We start from the raw sequence: 25,043 nt of genomic DNA, 5'->3' as shown, positions 1-25,043 counted from the left end.
AAAAAAGACCTTCTCAGAGCTATTTTAAGATCTTAGGTCATGAGTTAGGTCATGAGCTTCTTAGCATTTGGTGTGGTATCTGAGTAGACCCTTGGATTATAGATCAGGGCAGGTGCAGAAGACTGTACTATAAATACTTTTACCCTTAAGGAGTTCACAAATTTCTTGAATGACAAACCGGACAGAAACATATTAGTTCTGAAGAAGAAAACTATAAAAATCATTTTAGAAGAATTTAAAGTTTTATTTTCCAACAAGTCATCCCATAGTTCTTAATTATAAAGGCTAAAATGCTCTTCACCATTATCTTAGAAATGTTTCAGAAAACCTTTTACAGAGTTACAGCATGTATGAAGCATGACTGGCATGTTCAAGGGTATTTCTGTACTTATTTGCTGCCTACTGAGCTGTGCAGAGAACTGACTGTCAGGATTCCTACCTTCTATTTTAGGGCCTTCTCTTGCTTTATGGCTGGAGCGTATATGACCAGTTCCCTCCGGGCAAGTTTTGCCAGTTATATGTTTCTCTTAGAAATATTGTCCCTCAGCTCCCTTAGTGCAAAGCTGTCAAGAGATCCTTACAGGATAAAATACACTAACTGTAGTGGTAACTTGCCTAATTTCATCAGTATCTATTGTTTTATTTGTTTTCCAAGTGAATACGGATGTTTTCAATTTCCTGGTTTTTGATGATATGCCACCCTCATGTTGCTGCTCCCTTTGTCCAAAATGAACCTTCCAGTTTTACAAGGGCTGCAGAGGTCTCGGAGACCTTTGAGAAATTAGTTTGTATTTTATTTTTATTTGCCTCCCTATGAGGGAACACTTTACTTTTCAAATTACACATACAGGCCTATGAGTTCACTCTGACTGACCTAATTTGAATCCTTAATCATCTTTTAAGAGGCATGTTTTCATAGAACTGGCAGAACCAGTTGTAGTATAAAGTTAGGTGTCATTTCCTGCATATTCCTTTAAAAAAAAAAAAAAAAAAGAGAGAAGAAGAAGAAGAAAAAAGAAAAGGAAAAACAACTCCAAGGGAATGTTTGAAGTTTTTCCAGATGAATAAATCCACCTACCCTTTTGTCTGTTACCAGAATCAACAGTGTGAACTCCCTTTGATCAGCCCAATACATGCACAAAAAAGCAAGTCCTTCTCAAGGCAAATTTCTGTCTATGTCAAGGGATACATGACATGACAGAAACATCATGATATAAACAGGTTCCAGCCTTGCTCTGGGAAACTATACCATATTGTCAGTAAGCCTGAAGTACAACTCATAGGAGGAGCAGTGAATTTCAAAACCAGTATATCCTTCTCTGTTTTTTTGTGTTGGCTGTCTTGATTTTCTAAAGAGCCTGATTAAACTAACAGAATTCAAAACGACTGCAGTAGGTACTCCCCAGAAGCAAGTAAAACTGCTGCTAGGGAGTTCCTGCACCACTTGTCAATGAGAGAGATGAGATAGCCGCTGTGGTGAAAACAAAAAAAAAAGATAACAGTTACAGAATTGGTATTATGTCAGAAAAGCAAAGTTTGTGCTGCCTTCTTTTTTCAGTATGCAAAAATAATTTGGATACAGTCTTTCTTCACATATCAATTAAAGAGGGAGGGACTACACAAGCTATTTGATTTCCAAGCCTATCTTTCTTAGCCAGCTGGAACAGAAATTTCCAAGCAATTGAAATCATTAATGAAAGGTATAGCAAGCATGTTCACATGTCTTTACTTTTCATGTTCTCTCTACGAGGAAAAAAAAAATTTAATCACCATCAGCCAGTTCAGCCCCATGGATACAGGGTCATCTTGATATAAACAAAGCTTATTAATTGGACATTTTCATGTAAGTGGAACCTCAAGATTTCGTTTTTCTGTGGAGGTGATAGCATCCTCCAGGTATTTTTTTAAAAAAGCTTTGAGTTCCTTTCCTTCTCCCCATATCTCATACTTTCTCACGTATCCCAGAGGCTCCCATGTCATGGCTAACATTCTTTTAGAAAAATGGAGCTGCACAGGAATTCTTTAAGAGCCTATCAGCACCACTCCCAAATTAGCCAGACAGGATACTGTTTGTTTAATTTCGCAAGACATTTGCTTTCCCCAAAGCCAGAAGAGCTGCCTCAGTGAATTCCCAGCCATGATACTCTACACTTTTTAAGGATTTTTTTGTGGCGGAGGAGTAAGTGCTCCTAAACTAGGAACAAAACAGACCGATACATTTCATAATGCAGTCAGGTTGTTATATGTAACTAGATGTCTTTTAAATATTCACTGTACTTACTTCAGAAAGGCCCTAATCTGCTCTAATTTGCTATATTGTAAAAGCAAGGTAAGTGCAAAGAGAAAAACACTTGAGAGTTGGCTGTGACTAAATCTGCAGACTTTTTCAATACTCAGTTGTCTGGTGTTTTTAAACATTCTGTGACAGTGCAATGCTGTTTATATTTTGATGGGTTTAAATAGTATCTTTTTGGAACTGATAGGGATGAATGAACAATATTGTATAGAAAAGAGAAAATCTTACCCTCTAGAAACATTTTACTTCATAATTTTTACTATTATTACTATTATTTTACTATTATAGGAGTTTGGTTATTAAACCAATGCAGGGATAAGCAAATGCAGTGTGAAATCATCTTTTCTCTAAGTAGGCATACAGAAAGCTTCTACTTTGCCAGTGGTCTTGTGTGCTCTTTAGTAGCAATGCCCATGAATCCCTGCACCTAGTTGCAAGCCTCTCTGAACTTTGTATAGTTCATAGCTCAATTCAGAGTATGGCCTTTCTCAGGAGTAGGGGAAGATAATTCTTGGTCTGAACCCTGATCAGGGGCTTCGCTATCTCGTAGAGCTGAAGCCTTATGGTGCAGCTTGTTTAAGCCCTCCAGGAGCTGGCCTCCAAGGCCTACTTTGCAAATCCAGCCTGTATTGCCCTGGCCAGTACAGTGGCTGGAAGCCATACAACATTCCCTCCTGCTGTAAAGTAACATCAGTTCAGCTGATGCAGTGACAGCACCAGGGAGGAATTTTCTGCTGCAAGTACTGAGTGCAGACAAAGAGGCTGCTTAATTTTCTCTTTGTGCAACCCAAATCCTGTGGGGCTCATGCACGTCTGTGTACTTTCTGCACTGACAAGGGAGCGTGCGTTGTGGGGATGGAGCGTGTTGTGTCTTGCTCACTGTGCTGATGAGACTGTGAGAGACCCGCCAGAAGTGAAAATAGGTCTCGACTTAATTATATGTTTTGTTAATTGTCTCTCTGCTGCCTGTTTCTCGCTGGTGTTGCAGGCGGAGAGTGCAGGCCGCCTCTCCAGCAAGTCTCTCTGTCCCAGCTTCTCCTGGGCTCCATTCCTCGCCGCTCCGGCTACCCCCAGGAGGGAAGCCGACCCCCACTCTCCCAGTTGAGGGGCGTTGTAACTCTCCTCTGCCTTTTCAGTTCAGTGTTTGCACCCCTTGCATGTGCAGCAACGAGGCACGTCTCCCTGCAGAGCCCGAAGTCCCAGCGAGGTACCGCAGAGGAGGGCGGTAGACGTGGGAAGCGTTGGCAGCCGGCGGTAGCTCTGCTCTGCCCCGACACCGCCTGGGGAGGAGGGGAGAGCCCTCCGCTGCCCCCCATGGTCACCTGCCCCGGGGGTCTGGGTCGCACCTCAGCCCCTTCCCCCTCGGTGTGGGTCCCGGCGGAAGACGTGCCCTGTCCTGTCCTGTCCGCAGCCCTGCCTGCCCGCCCGGCCGAAGTCTGGTCTGGTCTGGTCTGGTCTTCGTGCTCGGCGCTGTAAGGGCCGGCCCAGCACCCCGCCGCCCGCACTTGCTGCAGCCCGACTGTACGGCAGAGATGCCGCCGCCGCCCCCTCTTCCTCCCCCTCCCCTGCTTCTGGCTGCCGGGGGGAAGGTCTTAAAACGCATTCATTCCGTACGTGCATGCAGTTAACCCCTTCCTGCCCCTCCAGCTGCCCCCCCCGCAGCCCCGCGTGTTCCGCGGCCGCCTAGCGCGGCCGGCTCCGCCACCCTCCTGCTTTAAAACAGATTGATTTCCACGGGTGGGGACGGCGCCGGCACGGGGCTGGTGCCACCCAGACGCCCTGCCCGCCCCGAGCAGCCTGCGCGGCCCTCTCCTCCGCTCCCCGGGCTCCGGCTTGCTGCCCTTTTTTTTTTTTTCCTTCTTCTTCCCAGGAGTAGCAGCGAAACGTCCCGTCCTGCCTATTTGGAAATGGGAACAAATTGCTCCCCCGCCTTACCTCGCCCATCGCATCCCATATATAGTCATATCTACGGTCAAATGGCAGGCAGCAGCGAATGGGAGCGCTGAGCCTCCGAAAAAAGCCGGGGGGGAGTGAGAGAGGGAAAGGGGTAGGGACGAACGGAGGAGGGAGGGAAAAAAAAAAGCCCTTTCCAAAAAAGTATTGGATGTCTTGAGGAATGCAGTCAGCCCCCTGGGAACGTACATATCTGTGAGGCGCTCCCTGCCCGCCGCTTGCACTCCGCCGGCGCCCCGTCCCGCACGGATCAGCCCCGCCGCCCCGCAGCTCCCCGCCGCTCCGCGCCGCTCCCTCGGGGGCCGCGGCTGCTCTCGGACTCGGGGCTGTCCCGCAGCTTTTCAAGTTTTGCTTTCGGGTGCAATTCGCGCGGGGACGCGCCCTAGCCCACCGCCGCCATGGATGCCATCAAGAAGAAGATGCAGATGCTGAAGCTGGACAAGGAGAATGCCTTGGACAGAGCCGAGCAAGCCGAAGCAGACAAGAAGGCAGCGGAGGAGAGAAGCAAGCAGGTCTGCACCGAGGGCCCGGGCGCGGCCAGCGCCGGGACGCAAGTCTTTCTAGACGACTCCTCTCTCTCTTTCCTTTTTTTCCCAATGTACCTTGTTGTATTCCCCCTCCCTCTCCTCTCCTCTCCCCTCCCTCCCCCCCCCCCCCCCCCAGCAGAACTGGTTGAACTTTTCCTAAGGCAGAGCTTCACCCTGGCAGCCCCTGGCTGGAGGTTTCCGGAGGCCCGGCAGGAGGTCGTTCCCCCCCACCCCCAGCACCCCAGCTGGGGCGCGGGGCCCTGGGACAGCCACACGGCCTCTGTGCCTTTGTCATAGGGGCCCGGCTGGGAGAGGCTGCCTCGAACACCTGGTTAGCAATGGACGGACATGCTGTGATTTGGCAAAGGACACTTAAAGCTGTGTTCGCCCCCTCCAGCACCACCCAGCAGACTTGTCCGATTCCAGCTGCCCCCCTCCCCCCCGCTTCCAGATGTGTGTCCCATTTTTTCCCTGGCCTTCTCCACTCCCTCTCCTTTACACCTGGGGCTTTTTTTGTTTGGGAGAGGGGGGCACATTGGTTGCACGTTTCTGGGAGATCCTGAAGGAGGAGGGAGGAAGGGAAAGGGATTTAAAAATTAATTTCCCACTTTTCTAAGCCTAGGGAGAAACATATTTGCGCGTTGTATTTCCTCTTGTGCACCTAGTTAGAGGATGACATTGTGCAATTGGAAAAGCAATTGCATGTGACGGAGGATGCAAGGGACCAAGTGCTGGAAGAGCTACACAAGTCTGAGGATAGCCTCCTCTCCGCAGAGGAGAATGCTGCCAAGGTATCGTGCCCTTGTCGCAAGCAAAGAGAATCTAACTGTCTCTCCTTCTCTCTCTCTCTGTCCGTCTGTCCTTTTCTGTCTCTTCTGCACTCGCACTTCTCCCTTTGCACGATCACGTTGCCTGCTGCACCTTTTCCTGCCCGCCCTCCCCTCTCCACCACTTTCCACCCGTATCACAGCTGGAGGACGAGCTGGTGGCTCTACAAAAGAAGCTGAAGGGCACTGAGGATGAGCTGGACAAATACTCCGAGTCCCTTAAAGATGCACAGGAAAAGTTGGAACTGGCTGACAAAAAGGCCACAGATGTAAGTTACCCCCATCCCTTTCACCACCACCCCAGTACAGAAACGACACACTCCCTCTGCACAGGACAGCCAGGACTCCTACCAAGCAGCCTTCCAAAGCTTTGCTGAGGGCAGGGTCCAGGCACCTCCTGGGCAGGGAGGTGGGAAACACAGCACTGCCTCCTTGCATGAGGTTTGCACACTATCAGAGGCATTTCATTGGGTTTCTGCTCACTTGACACGTGCTTTTCGTGTGTACTTGCCGCTGTAGATGTGAAAGTAAAGAAAGGGTGGATTGTCTGTTCAGGTGATGGGGAAAAGGGCTTAAGCTGGAACACCACTATCTTGATAGTGAAGCAGAATCATCAGAGAGTTATTAGCAAGTAGATCCAAGAGAGAGAGATCCAGAAGAGCAAGGGCTGCTAGTTCTGTCTTCAAGAGAGCCGTTCCTAGTCATGCATGCGTTAGAACTGCTGCTAGATACTAGTTTGGCTCACTTACTGGTCCCTGAGATAAAAGATCCTCTCCTAAGTTTTTTTCTTTTCCTGGAATTCACTGGAACTGTTTCACTTGTCAAAGAAAAGTTCAGTCTTGTGTAAGAGAAAATTGTCCGGAAGATGATACTTGCTAGGTTTGCAGTTCAGAGGACAGGGATCCTGGGAGCAAGCTGCGAGATATATATAGCTCAGCACTTTATATGGTAATAATGCAGGAGCTTGTGCCTCTCCGAGGCCCTCATCCCACCCACCTGTCTGCCCCTGACATGCATTTAACGTACTGCATGCATGGAACCGTGCGAGTTTACTGTCTCTGCAGTTAAGGTCCAGATCTTTGTGGCTGCTGCTGTACAATCCAATTCTCTCTGAGTAAATCTCAGGTCTGAATTACAGGATTAGGTGAAACCACAGTATTTCCAAAGTGATGAATGTCCTTTTCCTATAACTCAGCTTTAAAAATTAACCTCAAAGTCATAATAAAAAGAGGAGTTGCCACAGATGAAGCAAGCAAAGTATTTCAAGGAGAGGAAGGATACTTTTAGAAGGGGAAATGTTACAAAAACCAACTTCGCATGACAGACAACATGCTTTTATCGTATTTTACTTCTAAAATGAACAAAGGATAAAAGAGGTTTAACTTCAGTATGGCAATTAAGTTGTATAGCTTTGAAAGAGAACTAAGAACTTAACAAACATAAGCATGCATAGGAACAGGAGAGAGGGGTTCTGTGTATAATGTGGATCAGATGTCTGTCGTCTTCTGTGTATGGCTGCATAGATGAGAGGCAGCTTCCTAGCAGGACGTTTATTTAACTTGTTCAAAGGAACCGCGTATAGATCCAGGGGAGATATTCCTTATAAGGAAAAGTATGCAGACTATTTGGAAATAGCTCGCCTAGGATGAAGGCTGGAGAAATGCTACTAGATTCCCTTTTTGAAAGATCTTCTTAACCAATCCCAATGCTATTTCCCTTTGCTGGAAGACAGTGTTTGGAAGCTAGTTGGGGCAATTTTATTTGCAGTCGTCCCTCAGGCAGAGGGTAGGCAAGTGTCTGGCTTGTTTTCGTCAAGGTAAATGCTGTATTTAATGGTATGCATGGAATATGTCTGACATTTTAAGGATGTCTTTCTTTTTTTGGCGATGCAGAGTATCTTTGGGGCATTGCAGTTGACCCAGTATTTGCCCTACTAGTTTGGATAGTTCCAAGCCTTAGGAGAAAGACACGGGCAGGGGCGGGAGCGCCGGCTCCCTGGGGTGGACTCGCCTCACGCAGGGGGATGAGGAAACCTCACCTCGCCGGTATTACTCACCTCGCAAAAGCGGGCACATCCCCTGAGCCCTGGAGCCACCTCACTGGGAGGGGGCAGCCGGGGCTCCCTCTCCCCTCCCCGCGTCTCAGGAGCTAGGCCAGGCGCAGCAGCAGCTGCCGGGGCGGGTGGCTCGGTGTCCCTTCATTACGCTCGTACTGGGGCGGTTTAGGGGGGAAGGCGGGCCCTGGCCCCGGCCCGCGGGAGTCCGCGCGCGCTGCGCCGCCAGGGGGCGCTGCCGCCCCAGGGCGCCCACCTGGCGACGGCCGCCGGTCCCCACGGCCCGGCCCCGCCTGGCCCGGCCCCGCCGCAGAGCCCTCTCCTGGCTGGGGACGGCCGGCCTCTCCCCGGGGCCTGCCTCCGCGCCCGCCCCGGCGGTGCGCCGCGCCGCTCCTAGCTCGGTGCCGGCAGCCCCGCCCCGGTGCGCGGTGCGTTGCGGCGCGGGGGGACTTCCGGGGCTGGGGCGGGCGGAGGGAGGCAGCGCAGCCCGGGCGAGGCGCTGGTATGGCGGCGATGAGCTCGCTGGAGGCCGTGCGGAGGAAGATCCGGAGCCTGCAGGAGCAGGCGGATGCCGCCGAGGAGCGCGCAGGCCGGCTGCAGCGGGAGGTGGACCAGGAGCGGAGCCTGCGGGAGGAGGTAGGGCCGCTCGCTCGGCTCGGCCGGGCCCGGCCCGGCTCGGCTCGGCTCGGGGGCCGCAGCCCGGTGGGAGCGGGCGGGAGCGCCGGACGTGGGCCCCGGGGCGCGGCTGACCCCCGCCGCTCTCCGGCCGGCGGTCAGGGGGCTGCTTCCTTCGTCGCCGTCTCCGACAAAATGGTTACCTGCCGGCCGCGGCGGCGCCGCCCTCCCCGCGCCGCGGGTGGAGGCCGCTGTTCCCGGCGGGCAGGCCCAGGGCCGCAGGTGAAGAGTGGGTCGCAGCGGCCTTCGGCCGGGGGTGCTGCCCTCTCCGCTCAGTAACCCGAGTGGTGCGTGGGGCCGGCGAAGCTGCGGTGCGTTAGGTAGATAGCACTAGGTCTGCTGGCCAACAGCAAAACGCTGAGCTGCAATGAGGTTGAACTTGGACGCGATGTTTGAGACTTGTATTAGGTGCTTTGTATTAGGTTCTGAGCGAGATTTTATGGTTTGTTTGGTTTTTTTTTTGCAAGTGCTAGTTGCTTATCACATCCAAATGAGTTCAGCTGTGGGAAGTCAGCATGGTGACTGTTAAGAGATTATGTACTTGGGACTGAACCTGGGATGGCCATGTCTGAGTACTTACCCACAGTACCCAAAAACACCACAACAATGTAATCATACAGCCTCTGTCACTATACATCCGTAGTATGTTTAGCTTGTCAAAACCCCTAGCTAAGATGGGAAAGGAACAGTAGGCAGAGACAAGATCAGGTGTGAGCAGCACGGACTCACGTAGCAGGGAGATGTAGTTACAGGTAGCATTTATGGCAAAATAGTGATAGCGCTGTTGTTTGCCTTGCCACTGACCTTGGGGAATTCTAGCAGCTGTAACTTAATGTTTCCTGCTATAAAATGTACAGTGTCCTTTGCAGCGGTTTTAGCGTCTTCAGTGGTTGTGTAAAAGTGACGCAAAAGAACAAATTCCTTATTCATGTAGTTTATTACAATAGAAAAAATGGTGATTATTGGATTTTCTCATAATATGGGGCTTTCTGCACGTTCTGGCCAGCAAGTTCAAAGGAAGAGCCTTCCGATGACTTGCAGGTGATCTTCCCAAGGACCAAAATATGGCTCCTTATGCTTGTGTAACTACTGCATTCTTGCAAATCACTTCACATATCCAGTGAGGGATCATGTCACAGTCATTAACTTGTTTCATAAGGGTTTCTGTCTTTAAAAAATGCTGTACTTGTTTTCTAAGCTTTGTGCAGTAAAGGACACCAATTTTCCTACTTTCAGTGACATATTGTTCTAAACAACATATTAAGGGATTCCCATTAAAATGGGAAGCTTTGTTGTTACCTTTTGTGGCAGAAGGAATAGCACTGGAGGAGTGATTACAGCTTGCTGGTAGAGTCTTCCTACTGGAGCTCAGCCACATTGCTATAACGCTTAGGATCCTAAAGGTTAGTGTTTGTGCCTTCCCTGGAGTTGTTTTATGGGGATGATGTGGAATTCTGCTGAGCACATTTACATGGTATTTAGGGTTTTGTTTGGAGGGGTCAGTGCTGGGGTTTTTCTGTTGTTGCAGCTGTATTTCTGCATGCTTGAGGAGAGAGCCTTTCAGAACGTTGCAGCAAGCAAGCTGAGGTGTGAATCTGACCCTTCCCTTAGTGTAATGCCTTACATGTATGGCATGTGATCAGCTAGGGTTGCTTTGGTTTTTGTTTTTTTTTTTCCTTCCTGTGCAAGGTACAGATACACAAACAATGAAAAAGCTCAAGCTGTGGCCAAAACATATCACAGCTTACAGCTTTTGATTGTTAAACCAGATTTTTAAAAGTTTCAAGACTGTGACTAGCAGCCATTGCCTTAAAAAAGAGTCCCTTCTGTTTTCAGTGCATGCATCTCAAGGGTCTGTTGGTAATCACATTTTCAGAATGCATTTTTCTTCCTTCTTCTGCAAAATAGAATCCTCCCTTACAACAGTAATAATTAACACCCAATGGTAACTTATCCATGTCATTGCTCATTGTAAAAATATGTGGTGTATAAGTGCTGTGGCAAAAACGCAGAAGGTTGTGTTTGTCTGTTAGCTGTGGGAGTGCCCCTTAATGTCACTGGGGTTTTTCCTTCCTTACCATATAAGGAGAGAAGTCCTGCTCTGCCGTAGAATAACTTGGGCCATATAAGGCTGGTTGGTAAACCCTTATTGAGTTACTGGAGCAGGAAGTAAAAGCTTGAACTTTAGTCACCCTGTGTTTTCCAGGCATATTGTATGCTCTTATCATGATGAGGAGTCTTGACCTGATAATGATTAACTTGTAACATTACAAATTTCCCAAGGGTAACATTTATAAAAGGTGGTTTTCTTTCTCAAATCAGAATGATCAACTTCTTACTCTTTAAAGCCAGAAATCTGAAAATACAGGTTTGGAGTACTACTGCTTGATTATGTAGCTAAAGCTTTTATATTTGGGTTAATGTGGATCTCTAAGGATGAAGTCTCTTCTCCTGGTACATGTTCGCTGCCAACACTCATTAATGTTCAAATATATATTTGTTCCCCTGTTTGTGTGTTACATCCAGTCATTCTAGTGGGACAATGTTACTGTTACATCAAAGGTTGTTTTACTTGTTTGGTGTGTAAGTTATTCTTACTTGTGTTATGTACAACAAAATTTTAGCTGTGGCCAACTGTATCCAGCTGCCCCTGGTTAGTAAAAGCAACAAATAACAGTTCCTTAAACTTTTAATTAAAGAAAAAGTACCCAACTGGTACTTCTGGTATATACTTTTGATAGGGGGTTGGTTTCCCGCTTCCCCCCGCCCCTGACATCATAGGAAATTCAATGTGTACTTCCTCATGTATAGCAAGATCGTTTTCAGTACTAATTAAGAGTAACTGTTATTCTTGGAAGCAATTAACTTTTTAGAATAATGACCTTTTTATGTATATTTTGTGCTTAATATCCTTTTGAAAGAAATAAAGTTTAATAATGAGGTTACTATGAGAAGGCTGTTATGGAACTTACTCTGCAACTTAAGCAAGCGTAGGTTTGAGAATGTCAGAAGTAAAAGCTTGTAATGATAAGAGGCAGATGAGTTGCAAGTGTTACACAGAAGATTAAGTGAACAGGTAATGCAAGTGAGGCAGATCTCGGGGAAGTTTGAGGATGGTGGTATGGGGGGGGGGATATTTTAAGCGATTGTTGCCTGTACTAGGGCCCTTCTGACATGTAGCCTCTGCTGGTGCCTTCTTTGTCAGCTCTTGCATAGCTTGTCTGTAAACAGAACTTGTGAGTATTCAGGTGTTTCTTAAATGTTCTCATGCTCTCTCTGTGTCAGCTGTCTTATTGCAAATGCTGATCTAGGTGTATTTTTGCATGTTTACGCTGAACCTTTCTTATGGAACTCAAGGAAATACTGGGACAATTCTTATCAAAATGTGGCAAAAGGTCATAAAGAAATGATTTGGGATAACGGAAGAATTGGGTAATTAGTTTGTGTTGATTTGATTAAAAAAAAAAGGGGGGGGGGAGAGACTATAACTGGTTAATGTCCGCAAATACAATAACAGAAAATATTTGGGGAATGGTGCATAATTCTTCCAGGGCAGTTCTTTCTAGTACAAATTGTGCAGTCCTTAATGGGCTTCCTTTAAAGGAAGCATTAATCACTTTCCTCTGTAAGCAATAACTTCACTATTCAATGAGGACATGTACATCTCTGTGTATGGGCTTTTTAGTGGATGAAGTCAGAAATTACTGAAGTGCTGTTAAATGGCACTAGCAGGTGTGCGCGATAATCTTTTACAAGAGGTGATGTGTGCCTTATTATGAGTTAATTTCTGTTTTTCCTGTGCTTAGGCTGAGAGCGAAGTAGCTTCTCTGAACAGACGCATCCAGCTGGTTGAAGAAGAGTTGGATCGGGCTCAGGAGCGCTTGGCTACTGCTCTGCAGAAGCTGGAGGAGGCCGAGAAGGCCGCAGATGAGAGTGAAAGGTGGGTGGGGCCACTCTCAAATGGATCATTACCCTTATGACAAAGATGATAATTGCCAGGGTGTGGGTTAGGGAAATAAATTAAGCCACTCCTATGTCTCTGAACACGTGTAATCTACTCTTCCTTTGCCTACATGGACTTCAGTTACAGCTTGTCTGTAGGGATGTCCAAAATGTGTAGGCTTGAATTCTTTTTCATGTCTCAGTTGTAAAGATAAGATTTAAGTAGGGTAGGGCTTTTGATGTATCATGCCACATCCTTGGAAAACTGCTTGGCCCAGCCCAGACTTCTCTATTTGGATTACAACTTTTTGAGGGTGATGTGTACTCTTGTGCTGTCAGGTGATTCTTGATTTCACTGTGGGTAGAAAATCTCACCTGGAGAATAGCAAAGTGCTGGAAGAGGCTTTGATTCTCCAGTTGGCGAGATTGTTATACGAAGGTGAGCAAAGGAGAGAGAGCAGGATAATTCCTTTAGATTTAGGCTGTGGTTTCTAGAAGTACTTAATATAAGCTAGGAGCTCAAGATTTGTGGCTTTGGAAGGTTTTCTCTTTTACTTCTACAAGTTGTATTTTATATCTGTGATAATACCTTTTATTGGGAAAAAATCCAGTGTATTCTGCGTATGTATTTCTACCTCACTGATGATGCAGCCTGTTGAAAAGTGCCTGAGACTCACAGTGCATTGTGAAATAGTTAAGAGAATTTGGGTCAAACATGCATGGAAGGGGCAATACACAATGTTTCCTGTTATGAAGGAGTTAAATGTTGCTTATGCAGAGCACAGAGAGCTTCAGTTCTTTAGGGCTCTGACATGGCAAAACTCATGGGAATCTGTTCAGCCCGTAAACATAATGCCTGTCAGTCCTGCAGGGGTTGTAATGTGCTGTTTCACAATGAGTGTAAAAGCACAGATGTCTTTAGTCATCTTATTTGGTCTTTAGAAGCAAGACCCTTTATTTACCTTTCCATAAGATCAGTTTTCCTTCAACTTAAAATGAAAAAGAATAGTGCAGCTGAACTGTGATAAGAGCTAAACAAATTAAATTTTCTTTCTTCCTAAGACATGCTTCTTTTCTTTGAACTTCTGAAGTGTGAATACACAGGACTAGATCTACGATGTGAAGAATCAAGTATCTGACATGCTTCGTTCATCTTAATACCCCTGTCTGAAGGTTGCACTCCAGTAGCAGTAGAGCTGGAGATAAACTGGCAAGCCCTGAACCTTGCATTTCCTGTTTTTCACGTCTTTCAGAGGAATGAAGGTCATTGAAAATAGAGCCCAGAAGGATGAAGAGAAGATGGAAATCCAAGAGATCCAGCTTAAAGAAGCTAAGCACATTGCTGAGGAGGCTGACCGCAAGTATGAAGAGGTCAGTTCTTGAGTGCAGGTCATCTGTTTCCAAAGCCCTTTAGGCTGTGCCTGTAATTCTTTGGGTTTTTTTCCCTTTGCCTTTTAAGTTCAAAAGATCACAAACACTGCTCTTTGCGGCTGTGGAAGGAAAAATGGGCACCCGAATACCTCAGGGGACAAGGTGGCAGGAGATCTGCGCTCAGATCTTTACACTAAAATGGTTGCGAGTAATCCCTGGTCTCTTAGAGAGAAAAATATTTTTAAGTTGCCTTTGGGTGAATGAAAGAGAGGTCTTGAAAAATGTCAGATAACAAAGACTCAAATGAATAATGAAGATGTCACATAATCAAAACTCACATGTTGACCAAAAAATGGAAAGAGGACCAACTCCCTGCTTTGTACGTTCTAGAAACAGGTGACGTGTGCTGCAGCAACGTAATATCCCTGACTGTCATCTGCCTTTTCTTGTAGGTGGCTCGTAAGCTTGTGATCATTGAGAGTGACCTGGAGCGGGCTGAGGAACGTGCTGAACTCTCAGAAAGGTAAGTGTCGAACTGCTCCGAGATGTGTGTGAGGTGTGCTACAAGACAACTGTAACAGCATGAAACATTGGCAGTACACTGTGTGTTCAGCTCAAAGCTATGTTTTGCTCATTTACTCTAATGGTTGAAATAAATGGTCAATGCCAAAGTAAATATGTTCATATGTGTGTGCGCGTGTGTTTTGTCACTGCATGCTGTACCTGCACACTGATTTTGTGAATGGCTTTTGTGCATTTCATGTGTTCACTAACAGCCAAGTCCGACAGCTGGAAGAACAGTTAAGAATAATGGATCAAACCTTGAAAGCATTAATGGCTGCAGAGGATAAGGTACTGATACTAATAAACAGTTTTTAGGTTTAACTGCAACCCAAGTCTTTCAGCTTCCATAGCCGGTTAGCTCACTCAGTAGTAACAAATAAGTCCTCACTATGCTCTTTACTCTCTTTGCATCTTGCTTTGGTGGTTTTCTTTGGTCTCTTTTTTGTTTATTTATTCATTTTTACCTTTAAAACTGATCTCTTGTGCAGCCAAAAAGAAGCTGAACTGTCTCACGTGTAAAGGCTATGTAAATATTTTTGTGTACACCAAGGGCTGTAGATAGTTTCTGCCTGGTCGTCGTCTTAATGTACACTTGAAATGGAATTTGGCATCGTGAAGAGTTGCTTTCAATCTGTGATGGATTCAGCTGCTTTTGAGGCCGTTCTTTTGCTCTGTAATTATTTTCATTTTTCTCTATCTTTTCCCCCTGTTTTCTCCTGTTTCTTTTGCTTGACTGAATCTTCCATCCGCCCCTTTCCTGCCTTCCTTCCGAAATAACAGCAAATGTGCTGAGCTTGAAGAGGAGTTGAAAACTGTGACCAACAACCTGAAGTCACTGGAGGCTCAGGCTGAGAAGGTAGGCTAGAGACTTATGTGAGAAAGTGTCCCTTACGTTGTCATCTGGATTGGTCTGTGGGGTTTTCTTTACATGCTGATCACTTTGCAGCATTTCAGCAAGGCCATTGACCTTACTACTCAATTCTTATTTGGCTCTCATCGGAACCTAGCATTCCTTCTAATTCCAAATAGGTCAGTACTATTTGACCACATGTTCTGTTAAGTAGTCTGACAGGATCAAATATTACTTATGGAATGTCCCTCAAAGTGGCACTTGTGTGCTACCATGAAATTTCTCCAAATGCCGCTCCTCTTTAAAACTGTAGTACTCATTTCTACTCAAAGTTCCTACCATATAGCACTGCAATATAACTCAAAGGAAGTTTGGCTCTTGTAATAAACTGTGGATGAAGTGGAACTAGTTTAGTTATACCTACGTTTCTTGTATACAGTTGATCTATTAGAAGAGAGTCTCAAATGTGTTATTTTTTGGTATATATAGAATACCTGGTCTAATATCAATGATCCTCTTTCTAATTACAGTACTCGCAGAAAGAAGACAAATATGAAGAGGAGATTAAAGTCCTGACTGACAAACTGAAGGAGGTAAAATTAGAGCCGTTCTTTATAACGGATCTTCCAATGCAACTTTGATTCTTTTAATATAAACACTACTTTGATGCTTTAAGGATGAACACGTCATTTTGGAGACAGTTTAGTGTTAAATGTTTCTCCTAAAAATGAGTATCACCTTATTATTTGCTTCCTCTCATTATACTTTTTTCCTCATTTGAATTGTTGCTCCTCCATTCGTAAGTACAATGCCTGCATTTCCTAAAGTAGTCTGTATTTGTTTTGACTTCAGGCTGAGACCCGTGCTGAATTTGCTGAGAGGTCAGTAACCAAGCTGGAGAAGAGCATTGATGACCTAGAAGGTATGGGGTTTTGTTTTTTTTCACTTACTATAGAAATACATTATTCTCCCGTTGGTTTTTTTTTTTTTCAGTACCCAATTCTACTCACCTAACTTGTCCTGTTTATATAAATGGGTCTGCCTAAAGAGTAAAATAGGCAAAATGTTTTCCGATTGAAATGTATTGATAAGTTAAATGCTTCAGGCGAACAGTGTTTTGCTCTTGCCTGTTCCTTTTTCTCTCATGTTCTCAAGACTCCTTTCATTTTTTTGCTTTATACTCTTCCTACTTGGAGGTATATAAATGTATAGGGTAAATGATTAGATGATAAGTATCATTATTATTATCTTACTAAAAAGCTGATAAAGAGCTGTGTTATGTTTGTAATAATTAGGAATGTAGCAAGCTGACCTAATTTATTACTGTGATAAGCGTGGGTCAGGATAGGCATTTTGTGACATAGACCAGTTGCTGTTTTTCGGTAAGGCTAATGGATTGTATACATAATCAGAAGGACAGCTTGTTTAACTTCAGAGAGCTTGTTTTAAGGTTTTGATAAATCTTTCAGAACTGCAGTAGAATAGTAGAATGTGCTTTCTCCCTCCGGAGAAAATAATTCAATAGTGCTTTGTAATTAGAAGTTATATGGAGTTTACTATTTAGACGCGTTACACAAAGTCTAGGATTTTAAGGCGCTTGATTGCTTGGCATAGCAAGCTAACTTCTGCATAAAGGGTATGAAATACCTAGGTAGCTGCTGAAAATTTTTGATCACTGACTCAGGAAGGAAGCAGAGAAGAAAGATAAGTGTTTAGAAGGAACAGAAACTGAGTTTACAACATCACACAAACCAGAGTGGCTTTAAAAAAAAAAAAAAAGTGTTAGAAAATAAATGGTAGCATCCTTCTTGAGCCCCATTTCTGGATCTTTTCTCCCTAGCTCCTGTGTGCCCTCCCTAATGTGTGTTAGAACAAAAATCCAGGGCAGCAAAACATGGATTTTGCTACCGTTGTACACTCTTTCCTTCATTTTCTTTGTATTACAGGTTGCCCCGCTGGCAGTGCAGTTAATGAACTTGTTGCATAAAACTAATCACTGTTGATTTTCTTTTTTTATTATTCTCTAATTTTGAAATTTTTGTTTTGTCTGTCGCAACACCTCTTTCTGTGCGCTCTTCCCCTTTCCTATGGCTTCTGGATGGTATCCCATACCACCACCTTCACCTTCCATCCCGTGATCACACTCCATTTCCTTGCACACCTCTGCCTTGCCTTGGGGGAATGTTAGATGAGTTATATGCTCAGAAACTGAAGTACAAAGCCATCAGTGAGGAGCTGGACCACGCTCTCAACGATATGACTTCCATGTAAATGTCTTCCCAGCTTGTGCCTGCACCTGCTTCCCTGCCCTCATTGATTGCGCGGTTCCGGCCTTGTGAAATTATGCTCCCTCTGTAGTGGGAGACGCATTCCTTTAGTGAGACTAGGTGTACAAAATACCATGAACAATTTCTTTACCGTGGCAGAGTGTGGGTGAGTGTTGTGCCTAGCCTGGTAAATACTCATGGTGATTTTGTAAGCTGCGTAATAAGCTTGTGTTTACTCTTTCATTCTCTATCTGCAATCCTTGTGTCTTGTGGTTGCCCTTGGTTTGTAGCTCTGTGTTTATCCTTTCAGTTCACCTCTGTTCAAGCATTGTCTACCAGGCACATCATGTTCAGTTTACCAAAGAAAATTGCCTTGGTTTGTGTTGCATTCAGAGTGTATTCTTCTGCTGTCACAGTTTTTCTCTGGCAAAGTTCCTGTAAAAGTTTCAAAACAATTTAGATTTAGCTATATTCTCTATTAATGACAGTGGAAAGTGTTTATCTAAATTCCCTTAACTGCTCTGAAAATTTCAGCTGTTATCACTAAATTACAAGTGTGGAAATTGATTTAAAATGCTTTGTCGTTTAAACCCATAAAAGTGACAATTGAATTGTAGGTTGCTTCTGCATATTTTGTGGAGGGTAGTAGTAATTTAATTTGCATATATCAAAAATGTGGTAGTATCAACTTTAGTCATAAAGAGAAAACTGAAGAGTGTATAAGGTGGCAGGAAAGCAGGAGAGTGATCAGTTGTAAGGTGTGACTAGTCCATGCAGTGTTTGATAGGAACTGACTCTTCTTCCATCAACTTAAAACTCTGAACAGAGGTCAGCTGTGCTGAATCCACCTTCCCATGCTCATACCTTTCACTTGCATGTACCCTCTACAGTTGGCATGGGAAAGAGGAAGAGTTGTGGCTCTCAAGTGCTTGTGAGGTGTGATGTTTAGTCCTGGCATTTCTGTTTGGAAGCTAGCATGCTTCCAGAAAGGCGTAGCTTTGCTCAGAGCTTGAAATGTATTTTGCATGCACCCATATTAATTTTTTTCTTTTTTTTTCATCCCTATATCTGTTCATTACTTCCCTTCCTCGCCCAAGTTTTTAGTAGGGCCATTAGATCTAATGTTGTTTCTTGTATGCTTTGATTTTTATTTATTTATTTATTTATTTATTTTATTCCAGCCAGCCCCCAACATATGCTTTTGCTCAGTGGCTTGTCAAGCAAATGGTTTTTTTTTTCCTCCTCTGTGTACAGAGGTTACAGTATTTCTTCAATCTGGGATATTTCTAAATGGAAAGCAGACTTTAAAATATACTCTACTGATACATGAGGACGGTTACTGTAGCATTCCAGTCCCAGCATGGTGTGGTGTTTCTCTAGCAGTCGCCCTGGCATGCTGGGCTCTGCTGTGCTGTTGCTGCTTTTTTGGAAGTCTTTACTGCACCTTTTTTATTTCCTACCTTATCTCACTTTTTCTTTTCATGCAGATAACTTTCTTTGCTTCACTTCTCCAAAGACATCTTCATCGGGTTGGATAAAACATCTTTCCAAGCTTTGGATGTTTCATGGGTTCATTGTCCTGTCTTCTAGCTTAGTTGACTCTATTTCTCTAGCACCTGTCTCAGAACATGCTCTGTTTGTGCTCTGCTGTACAGAAACTCTACATCTTTCAATGTAAAATAAACATCCCAGCTGTATCCCTTTTGCTATTCCCTTGCCTTTTATTTATTTAAATAACTATTTCAGTTGTTAATAAAAACTGCTTCTTTTGCCATTAGGGATTTAAATATTTTTTGTGTTTCCATTTTTTTCTGCACTTTTGCCTGAATGTTGACAATGCGAAGCCAGTGGTAACAGTCTATGGGATGAGAGTACTACTCTTGGTATTTTGAGGTCAAAACTGACCAGTTACGATCTTAGTCTTTCTCAAAATCTGATGCAGATAAAATTACAAATAGATGTGATGGGAACTTTTTCAGTTGTTATTGTTAGGCCAAAATCTGCAAGGACACTGCTTCTTTGGGGTCACTTGGTCGTGGGAGCGTGGCTGAGAGAGCAGTTAAGTCCTTGACACCAGATTTTTCACTTCTAAAGTCTGAAATTTTCCCTAGCTTGATGCTGAAGACTTCCTGTCTTTATATAAATGGCTTTGTTCATTAACTCAAGTATTTGAGACAGATTTAAAGGGGCAATAATTCTTTTTTTCAACCAAAAGTAGTCCTTTAAATGTCTTGCAAAAAAGTTTTCCCCACTTTCACACCTCAGTTACTCAGCAAAGAGAAAGCAAAAGCTTGCTCTTTTTTTGTTGTTTTGTTTTGTTTTTTTAACAATATACTTCTCTTGAGTGGCATGATAGGATTGGAAGTTCAGCAGGGAGATTTCAGTAGCTTTCCACTCTCGCGCTTAGCTCAGACTTGTGTGTTTGAATTGCAGACTCATGAGAAATGTTTCAGAACTGGAGTGGGAAAACTCACCATTACACTAATAATGAAATGATTCTGCTGCAAAGTGGAACATACAGATTTCAGATTTGAAAGCCTTTGGCTTTCAGCTGATTTGGCAGTGCCTGATTAAGGATGGGGCATTAAATACTGACACCTTGCTTTATTGTACTGTTGCAACTAGAGAGTTTATTGCATTATTTTAACTTAATTTTCTTCACAATGAAAGAAGTTATTTTTCCAGTTCACATTAAACTGAATCCAGTTTAAACTGGATTGATTTCTGATTATGCCTGTCACTGTATATATTGCTAAAGTTCCTAAGTCACCACAGCTAAATAAACTTACCATAGCATAGCTGAGTTGTAGTTTTTAGCTTGTAGAATAACGTAAATGTGGCTTTCTTGTTCAACATCAAGATTATTCAGCAGTGCAGTCTAGGCTAGATTTCCTCCCCTCCCCAAAACCAGTTTTCCCAATAAGGCTTGCAAATGAATGCATCGTCTTCTCCCCTGCCATCCTCAGATAACTGTCTCATCTCAGTTTTTTATCCCATAACACACGTCCTAATGTTACTGGATATGGGGTGAAGCCCAAGTACAGGATATGTATCAGCAGTCACAGGTAGTCCAGATAATAAGGTTCAATAACTTAACTATTCGTCAATTGATATACAGTAAGTGGGTTTATACACTGTGTGTATTGCAACTGAAAAGTAAAACATTTAGTGTGAAGGTTAACCAAATATAATGGGATGACCATTTGTAAAAAGCTAACGTGGTTAACTTCACAAATGCAAGAGTTATGGGGAATGTGGTCAGCTGTCACTTGTCAACTGAGCCACAGTAAGTTATGCTACAGCAACTCCAACCTGTAATCTATTGTGTGTTTTAGTTTACTGTGTCAGCAGTGTTGTTTTTCCCCTCAATTCTTTGCAATACTGTTGTTTCTTAAGAGAAGATAAAAAAGCAAAATCCAATGTAGGAACCTGGTAATTTTTAACCCAGTAATTTTGAACATCAGTATTTAAATCTTCCCTTTTCCTTCAAACACGCATTATCAGCTCTCTGCACTGTAGGGTGATGAATTGCTGGACAAAGTACTGGAAATGGGCAATGTAATGCAGATAGCCAGGTAGCTGCGTACAGAATTCCTAGCTGGCCCTGCTGCACTGATCTTGACTCCACGGAGCTGTTGTGGTTTCTCACTGCAGCGTATTTCAGCAGCCTTGTCACCATTGGACCTGAGCTGTGCATTATGTTGTACATGCCACAAGGTCTGGCCGTGTGTAGCTAGTCATGTACATGAGGCTTGTTGGCAGGAGTGCAAGGCTGGCTCTGACGTCTCATTTGCCTGAGCTCTCTGCTGTGCTGAGGCTGAGCCTCACTGGGTCTGCATCGGAGCTTGAACTCCCTGCTTGGCCTAAGGGAGCTGCCTACAGAGCCAGCCCTTGGCTCTACCTCTGTGGTAAATCGCAACCTAGACAGACTGCCTGTGGGTAATCAAGGGCTGACTGTGCACTCGGTAAATGCTTTCCATGCTTTACCTGGGGATTTTGGTCTCATTTGGGATGTTGAGAAATACTGTAAATCTCTGCCTCAGTTAAAGAGAGTTTTCTGTGATGAAGGTAAGCATCAAATTTTTAGTTCAAATTATGTTGTCATGTTTGAATAACAACTAAATACACTTTGCCAAACAAAGTGAAAGTTTAGTTACTCTGAGGTTTCGATGTTTTTTCCACATACATGTGACATTATCCTGATAAGAGAGACAAACCCCAGTTGTTACTGGTCCAGGATCAGTTCTGAAATGTGCCCGGGTTTTACTGAGCTGGCTGTTGGAGTTTGGGCTGGGGAGGAAGCTGTGAGGAGTTGCCGCTCACCACACAAGTATGTCCTACAGACCAGCTCACTGCACAGCTTTGCCATTGCTGTGTCCAGAGCCTGCAGGGGAAGAGGATTTCTGTGGAAGCTGTTAGGAAGCTTGTGGAAAAGAATCAGAAACAGTCGTTTCCTGTAGGAGAATAATCTGGGATCAAGAGGTCAGGAGTGCAATTTGGATCTAGGCTATTGAGAAGAATACGGACAATTTGAGAAAACAAGACAGTTAAAAACCATCACGGAACGTTCTTTCACTCTGCAGCACAACTTTCGTAAATACACTGTGACAACATAGCTGTGGCTGTTCTCTTTCACTGTGAACGTGAACTGTCCTTTCCGTTTGCTGTATTTGAGCAACACAGGTTTTCATGCTTCCATTTCATTTTCGCCAAATGTTTGGGTTTGTTTACTTATGAAGTACAACTGGACAGTTCAAAGGTATCAAAGTGTGTTGATACCGGTAACAGAAGTACATTTCCCTACGAAAACGTTTCAGCTGTCAGATTCCCCAGGAAAGGAGTATGGGCTGAGTCAGACCTAGTGGTAGTTGGCTACCAGCACATCTCCTGTTACTCTTGTTGTGATGCAGTTGCTTTTCCCTCCACTGACAGATGAGGTTCCACCACATCTTAAATAGTTTACAAATTAAAATGACACTCATAAAACAAGTCTTCCACACATTGTACAAAAAGATTAAAGTGGGACTTGGTTCTTCTAGGAATATAGCTGCAGTTCTTCCATTTCTGTTCCCACTTACCTGTCTCACAGCTGTTCCTCGCAACAGGAGTCTTGGCCAGTTCTTCATAGGTTATAATAGCTGTTCCTTGGAGTAGCTATTTAATTACTAGAGTTCTAGAAACAAAGGTAAAATGTTTCTCTGTATGTTACTTAACTGTCTGTGTGTGACCAGTTTCTTTATTAACTCTTACCTAACTGTTTTCTGTGTCTAATCTGTCTTCATTCTGCCTTTTTTTCCCTTCTAACCTGCTTGCTGCCTGTACAGACCAACTCTACCAGCAACTTGAGCAAAACAGTCGCCTAACTAATGAACTAAAGCTGGCATTGAATGAGGATTAAACTTTAGTGTGACTATATTGTTAACTTGTTTAAAAACTGCTTCTTGCAAATTTCCTTAAGAATGAATCAGTAAATGTAGGAGTAAGCAAGAAACCTAGAAATCGATTTTTTCAGGCTGTTGATTCTGTGATAAATTAATGGATGAAATTCTCAGTTTCTGTTGGAAAAATATGAAAATGCTTCCTGAATGGGGCTTTTCATTATCTGTATGCACACCTACTTTGGAGGAGCAGTAAGCTCTTTGGCTATGCAGTAGCTCCTTTCCTCTTCAGTAAACAGCTACAGCATTTAGCTAACAGTATCCAAAAAGTAACAGCCTGCCTTGTAGAGAGACACTCGGTTTACCTGACATCATGAATTGGCCCTGAGATTTTTGCTAGAACATGGACAAGAGAAAAATATTCACCGGGATTCATATTTCTGTATTTCAAAACCAACATAAAGGATACTTATAGCTGTTTTATCTGGAGACTTTAATGCATTAATTTTGCATTACTATGAATTGGGCTTGTATTTGACATTAAAAAAACCCAAACCAAAACAAAACAACAACAAAAAAAACTAGGACCGGGAGCTCCATCTCAAAATACCTGGTCAGTTTAAAGGTATGCTTGCATTAATATGAAGTTACTATTACTGGATTCTGGTAGGATGCAGTTCTACAACATTGTGCTCATTTATTGTATCAAATAAATGTGTTAAATGACTGTCCTATAAAAGTGTGCATGCAACATAAAGCTACTAACTTCAATTTCATTTATTTTCTAGAAGAAATACATTTCTTAAAGGTCACTTCACTGAAGAAGAGATTGGTTGCAATTTTTTTGTTCTTTGCAAGTTCTGAATTACATGAAACTTAAAGTACGGATCTGCAAAGAACTTAATTATTTTCTTTATTGCCCTACTTTGGAAAAAAAACCAAAACAAAACAAAAAAAACATTCACTATCCCACATTCCTATAACCAAAAAGCTTCCAGAACATGCAAGAATTGCGTCTCTGTTGGCAGTGCATTTTCTTAACAAATGCAGCTGTAAACAGTTAACTTGCATTACTTGCCGTTTGTTTTATTAATTTGGAATTCTCTCTAGTTGTGTTGTCTGGGGACATCAGTATTTATGAGCATGCACATTTCTTAACTTTCTAAACCCTCCAGTAGAAATGATGATTGCATGTCCTCATGTTCTGAGAATCGGTACTTCCAAAGAACTGCTATTCATGTTTTAATTTTCTAATCCCACAACAGAGAAAGTGGCGCATGCCAAAGAAGAAAACCTTAGTATGCATCAGATGCTGGATCAAACTTTACTGGAGTTAAACAACATGTGAAAACCTTCTTAGCAGCAACCACATTATTTGTTTTATTATTTTTACACCTGCTTGCCGTGAAACCCCATAAACATGTCTTTATTTTAGTTTCACCACATTCACAAGAACATCTGCTAAATTATCAGGCAGGGGTCAGGGAAACACCAAAATGGGCAAGCCATATGCGGGTTAAGCTATATTACGTTATGGTTTAAATGTGCCATTTCCCAGCAAAAATGTTACCTACACTTTGTAGAGAGTTCAGCAATTCAGTATGCTTAGTCTTTTGAAGAATCCTGGCTGTGGCAGAAAGTGTCCCACCTCAAGTGCCAACTACAATTTTTAACAAGAAGAATGATTCATGTTCAAGAGAGATCAGGTGGAAATGGTGCTATTTTGAACAAAAGGTTCTACTGAAGTCTTGTTTGATATCAGACAAGTCAGGAGTTGTCCAGCACAGTAATTTATTTTTATCAGAATTCTATTGATCTGTGAGGATTTGGACTTTGTGCCTTCTAATTCAATAGAACGAAGGTATGTAAGGAACAGAGAAAAGTGAAGGCTTCTGGAGGTTTTAAATTGTTCTGCAACTCAATACAGAAGTGTAGGTCAGCATTTCACCTTGAGTATTCATTTGATTGTATTTTTCATGTTAAAATGAAAGATTCAATAAATTCAGGAGAAAAAATAAATTTGGAAGAGATTGTTTTAAAATGTATTTTATTTGTGTGGATTTGGGGGAGGGGGAGGAATTTATAAACCGATGTTCGCCTCACTTTCTTTCACACTTTCTTTGAGCAGTTTTAAAAGTATACCTGTATGTAAACATTGTATAATGATATGGAATAAAATGCACATTTTAGGACATTTTTTAAATTTTGCTCTCCTGTGATTTGTTTTTCATCACACTAGCTTTCTGTGTATCGCCGTGTAAAGTGTGCGCATGTGCATTGTCTCATTGGGATACACTGTTAACACATTGGCTTTCAGTCTCTTCTGTGCTGTTAGGCTAA

At 43.5% G+C, this 25,043-nt stretch overlaps 1 protein-coding gene across 21 annotated transcripts; it reads left to right on the top strand.

Annotated features, from left to right (window-relative positions):
- Positions 1-4,378: 4,378 nt before the first annotated feature.
- TPM1 (tropomyosin 1) lies at positions 4,379-24,906 on the top strand. Of its 21 annotated transcripts, none has more exons than XM_087743019.1 (10): positions 4,379-4,761; positions 5,442-5,567; positions 5,747-5,872; positions 12,138-12,271; positions 13,527-13,644; positions 14,097-14,167; positions 14,989-15,064; positions 15,589-15,651; positions 15,911-15,980; positions 17,247-18,658. In XM_087743019.1, the coding sequence occupies exons 1-10, from the start codon at positions 4,648-4,650 to the stop codon at positions 17,327-17,329; spliced, it is 981 nt and encodes a 326-aa protein (XP_087599145.1). In that variant the 5' UTR covers positions 4,379-4,647; the 3' UTR covers positions 17,330-18,658. The 21 variants fall into 21 exon arrangements, with proteins under 21 accessions (XP_087599145.1, XP_087599138.1, XP_087599147.1 ...); XM_087743018.1 differs by lacking the exon at positions 14,989-15,064 and adding an exon at positions 14,421-14,496 and having other exon boundaries at positions 4,384-4,761; positions 17,247-18,652; XM_087743017.1 differs by lacking the exon at positions 17,247-18,658 and adding an exon at positions 23,969-24,906 and having other exon boundaries at positions 4,386-4,761.
- The last annotated feature ends 137 nt before the right edge of the window (positions 24,907-25,043 follow it).

The sequence above is a fragment of the Nipponia nippon genome, unplaced genomic scaffold (genome assembly GCF_047370975.1).
Source record: "Nipponia nippon isolate SJK-2023a ecotype South Korea unplaced genomic scaffold, ASM4737097v1 scaffold_9, whole genome shotgun sequence".
Taxonomy (NCBI): Eukaryota; Metazoa; Chordata; class Aves; order Pelecaniformes; family Threskiornithidae; genus Nipponia; species Nipponia nippon.
Note: the sequence above shows the minus strand (reverse complement) of the source record. Positions and strands in the feature narration are given on the sequence as shown.